At 29.7% G+C, this 5,613-nt stretch overlaps 1 protein-coding gene across 1 annotated transcript; it reads right to left on the minus strand.

Annotated features, from left to right (window-relative positions):
* Positions 1–2,866: 2,866 nt before the first annotated feature.
* Positions 2,867–3,418, minus strand: LOC116033066. Its single transcript, XM_031275821.1, has one exon. The coding sequence runs from the start codon at positions 3,360–3,362 to the stop codon at positions 3,006–3,008; it is 357 nt and encodes a 118-aa protein (XP_031131681.1). The 5' UTR covers positions 3,363–3,418; the 3' UTR covers positions 2,867–3,005.
* Positions 3,419–5,613: the final 2,195 nt, after the last annotated feature.

Here is a 5,613-nt window from a genome sequence, read left to right on the forward strand (position 1 = left end):
GGTGGCAGTGGTACATGATGTTTATGTGTCCATTTTAATGTGAACGTGTGCACAATGAAATGTTAGAATATACACAGTGCAACGTATACGTGTGCACGTCTAGTACAATATAGTAGTGTGCACATGATTCTGGTGGTATTCAATGGTGCACATGATATTGTGCATAAGTGCACATAGTCGCCAACACCCTTATGCTTTTCCTATATTTAATAATAATAATTTATTATTTAAATGAAATGGTTTGATGATATAGAAACTCTTATTTTATCACTATCTTACCTATTTTGATAGAATATTCAAATTTTGTTTAGACATAATTTTCCCTTAATTGATATTTCTGGATAATTTGAATTGTTGTTTAGGTGAATGAATTTAAGACGATGATTTTTAATCATATCTATTAATCACTTAATTTTTATAATTAAGATTTTTTCACAATTCTCATGTGGAAGTGTATATATACTCGTGTGAGCATGACCACATACATTGAGTTACCCGATGACGTTTCAAGGTTGAGAAAGGATGATGAATGGTGTCACCCTCATTGACTATTTCGAAGTAGTTACGTAAAATGTAGTGTTTGGAGCTTGCCAAATGCCAACCACTTATTATTGCCGGCGATTTTAATGCTACTTGTAAAATCATTTTCCTAAGAATTGTTTGACCATTAATCTATCATTTAAGGGCTTTATGGTTGACCGGATCTACGTATAGACTACAAACTAAACCAATTGAATATAGCAACTTGTTGTCATCATGACTCAGTTAAATAGTTGGTTTGTCATATCACCTAAATTATATAAGTACTTCTATAATGAATCATGATTTAAAATGACGTCATTTTATATTAAGTGTCAATTAGAGCATTATGTTTAATAATATTGTACTATATTTATAATATTTGTTATATATGTTCGTAAACTTAAATTTTAATGTATATATAAACATTAAATTACATGTATATCATATGTACTTTTATTTCCTCTATAATAGGTTCATAATGTTGTTTCTGTATGTTCATAAAAAAAAAAGTTTAATGTATATAAACATTGCATGCACTACAGACGATGTTTAATAATATTAATCATATTTGTTCTATATGATTATAATTTTTTATACATTAATTTTATTTGTATATAAAAAAACAATATGAATTTAAGTTTGAAAAAATAGAGATAAATTGGGTGCATATTGCTACATGCGGCAAATTTTAATATATGGAATATGGTCTATGTAGCATCATGGACCATGGAGTAAAACGACGGTGTTTGATTCTAATTTTAGAAAAAAAAAAATGTTATCATTGTATGAGCTTTGTTTTGTAGTTTTATTTTTCACAAATATTAGTTTCATTATAGTAACGTTAAAGTATCATTTTAATTACACTTCATTTCTTTGTTATCCAGTTACATTTTATGTACACAATAAGTTGATTGATTATAGCAACATTAAAATATTATTTTAATTCTACTATAGGTCCATATGATAATATACATATATGTATAAGCTTTGGTATTTAATTTCATTTTATATATACAATCGGTTAATTGTAGCACCACTAGACTATCATTTTAATTGTACTATAAGTTAATTTGACAATGTACATATTTGTAACGTGATACGCCATAAGTTCACAGTAACAACTCCCGTTTCTTTTTTAAAATATAGCACCATATGTCCATATTAGACATTGGTCAACTATATAACAATTGACTACATCCACATTGGTCCATGATATAACTATTGGACAAAGCAGATTTGGGCTTAAATTCTCTAGACCCATCACCAATACTGGGCTTGATCTGCATTAACATTTCATTGAGCTGAAGTCCAAACCCATTACAAACACGCGTGAAAAAGAAAACAGACATAACAACTATACTAATCAGAAATCATTATTGTGGATACTATCAAATTATGTACATAAAATAATGTATTTTTAGTATATTAAAAATATACATTATTTGTGTATTGAATGTACATTATATTATATATTGTACATTCGATATACAAATAATGTACATTTAATATATTAAAAATGTACTTTTTAATATGGTCCACAAAACACTATGTGGACCACATAATAATTTGCCCTAATCATAGCATTATATATGATTTTTTTTTTTTAAATCCAACTAAAAACCATCTTGTGGAACCAAAAAATTTCATTAATAGGCAGAACTAGCCTTGATCAAGTCTGATAAGTTGCTCGTGACCTCTAATTTGTAGCTTTGAATGGCACCTAATGCTTCGTTTGACGGAATTACTCTGTAACCTGTTCTATAAAGCTCGTAACACCTAATTTGTAGCAGCCGAAATTGTAATAAATCTATATGTATTATGTAGGTCGATAACGAAAATGTAATTTAGAATTGGAATGATATGTAATTAACAAAGAACAACATTATTTATATAGTTTTGGACCAAATTTATATAATTTAAATTGTTTGATGTACATGTAATTTTTTTTTTAAAATTTAATGATTTAATTTTAATAATTCAATATTAAATTATTCTTTAAATTAGTGGCGCGCATAAATGGATTAACGAGATTCAATTACGCGCCTAAATGGATGATGACGGTGCCTGCGATGGGCATTATAATGTGTTATGCCTTGGCCTAAAATCTAAATGGATAAGACGGTGATAGCTTTTCTAGATTTTATGGGTGGTGATGCATGACTGTTTTTAGTTGATGGAGCGATTTGTATGATTAATTCCGTTAATGAACGAGAACAGTATAACAAATAAAATATTCAAAAAAGTTTGGGGGCTGGGCCATATGCATCCAGTCCATAGTTCTGTCCCTGATCTCATGATGAATTTAATCATTTGCATATAAGAACATCTTATTAAACAGTAGAGCTGAAACTGGATATGCAATTATAATTATAATAATTAATTATGAAAATACAATACTAAATTAAAGGCATTGAAATTTAAAAATTATGAAGTAGATCGATCTTGAATTTATCCATTACAAATCTTTCATAATAATTCTCTAATTATTTCTTGATCAACCCAACAGTAGCAAAAAAGCTATAAAACCCACTCTTAAGCTTCCGCACCTTAGGCGTACTCTCTTCACTCTTCCTTTTCCGGTGACCGGAGGATCTTCTCGCCAACAATCCCCTATACCTCATATCCATTTCCGCCGCCGACGATCTGCCGGACGGCGGCGGCGGCGGTAGGGCCCTCATGTTCCGCTCGATGAGATGCGCAACCGAAACAAGCTCGAAAGAATCATACAAGGGGCTCCCGCAGTCCCACACATTAATCACACCCGCCGCCGTCCGATCGCCGCCGTCACTTTCTTCACGATCATGATCTCCTTCTTCTTCTTCGTCTTCTCTTTTCTTCATGTCTGCAAAACGATGGAATCTTGTGGTGAATGAATGATTGTACTCTAGCTAGCTAACCCAACTCCACCTCTTTTTTATACGTAAGTGATTTTTTAAATAATAATTAAGTAATTTAAAAACTTAACCTAGATGATTGAGTCCATTGTTAAGTGGACTAATCATGTAAGTATATATGGAGAAAAGGCCCCATGATGATGGAAGATCTAAATTGGATCATTATGTGCACATGAAGATTAGGATCTGATCGGTAGGCTGATTATTGTGCGATTTATGATTCACTCTACAGTGTTGCTAGAGAATTGGATCTGGTGAACTTAGGATTATATTACTCTGACGATGCTGAGATCACCTAAGTTATAATAATGTAAGTATGTAATTGCATAGTCAAAAGCCTAATTATTTGTAAGATAAAGAGTCAATTAAAAGTTAAATTTTACTACCGTGAGATCCAGGTCAAAATTCATAAAAGTCACACTACATAGTAGAGAGATACTGAAACTCAATAGTTTGAAACAGTTAGACAGCTAGTGCAAACACAAAGTTGGAGGTTCAGCTCTAAATTTTGTGCACATGAAGTTAAATCTGAATTAATCTTATGGTGATTAAAAAAATTAAATAAGGTGTTTGTTTAGAATTCAGCATCGGATTGGCTTTTTATGCGTGATAATTAGCTAGCTAATCTTGTCTCATGCAGCTGTAGACATATTTCTGTACGTTTTCTTGCACCTATTCTCATTATTGTAGTTGTAAGTGGTTGGGTGGTTAGATACCCCTAACGTGGGTTCAATGATTAATAACATAATGATATATATAGCATATTAGTATTCTTTTTTTTTTTTTTTTTTTAAATTTTGAAGGAATATAGCATATTAGTATAGTTGCAGGTAAAGAGTTGTTTGTTCCAAAAGTTTCCTAAATTAGTTTGCTAACGTGGCTTGTTTGTATATATCTTACTCTATAGTGGTACCAATTCCCAAACTTTGTGTTACTGATTACTTTTCTTCTTATATCATTGCCACCGCCTATCTTTATCTAATATTGACGATAACTTTCGTTTGGGACACTCCAATCCCTTTCTCAATGTAAAATATATATATATATATATATATATATATATATATATATATATATATATATATTGAAAATTTACACTTTTGTATCATAAGTTAAATAATAATAATATATAGATTCAGTTTATATGTATATATTATGAATGTTACGTTTTTAATATCTCGAGTTGTCAATAATGTGACATTTTTGTGTTGTTGGTATTCGATTTGTCAAAATTTATTATTGCTCTTTCAAAATTAGTGATGAAATTTGTACTGCTTAAACTGTATTTCAATTCTATGATTTAGTGGCAAAAAAATACTTATCATATTGAATTTTTTAATTTAATTTCCTTGACTTAATAGCCAAAAAATATAAACCATGGCCCCCATTATATTGGAGTTGGAGTACGATTTGTGGAAAAGAAAAGAAAGAGGAAGTAAAATTTCATTATAGCCATGATTAACTAACATTTCTAAAATATTAACAGTAAGTTTTAACAAAATGGCTGTTCTTGGCAGAGCTTATTTAGGAGCTTATAGTTTATTTTAAGCTACTAATAAGCTATAAGCTTTGTTTGGTAATGTTCTCAAAATAAGCTAGTAGCTTAAAATAAGAGCTTATTTTGAAACGCTACTTCAGGTAGCTTTTCAAAAATAAGCTAGTAGCTTCTTAACTTTTTTCCATATTGATCCTTATTATTTTATATAAATGACATCATTTATCCTCTCAATTAAAACTCTTTTAGCCTTTTTTTCTTCAATATGTTTCGTTGTAATTTTAATTTGATATTTGTGTTTGAACAATAATTTTTGTATGAACTAATTTTATGAATTATAAACATCTTGTTTTACTTTATATATTTTCAAATATATGTTCTTACTTTATATTTTATTAAATTATATTGATTTCATTATTTTATATTTTAATATGTAAACAAACATATTTAAATTTAAAACTATTTAACTTTTATAAAGATGTCCTTTTAGTCTTTTTACATTTATCAACTTATGAAAAAGCTAATTTTACCAAACACTTTTAAGCATAACAGCGAGCTTAACAACTCTTCAGATTTCAGCTTCAAGCTTATAGCTTTTCAGCTTTCAGCTACCGTTTCAGCTAGGTTTGCCAAACATAGCCAATATATAGTAGGTCAAGACCTTGACACCTTGTGGTTTAGTGGCATCTAGGGGATGAGTTC

Source organism: Ipomoea triloba, chromosome 10, assembly GCF_003576645.1.
Source record: "Ipomoea triloba cultivar NCNSP0323 chromosome 10, ASM357664v1".
NCBI lineage: Eukaryota > Viridiplantae > Streptophyta > Magnoliopsida > Solanales > Convolvulaceae > Ipomoea > Ipomoea triloba.

Coding starts and splice junctions, on each gene's coding strand:
- LOC116033066 (XM_031275821.1), bottom strand. CDS start 3,362: ATGAAGAAAAGAGAAGACGAAGAAGAAGAAGGAGATCATGATCGTGAA.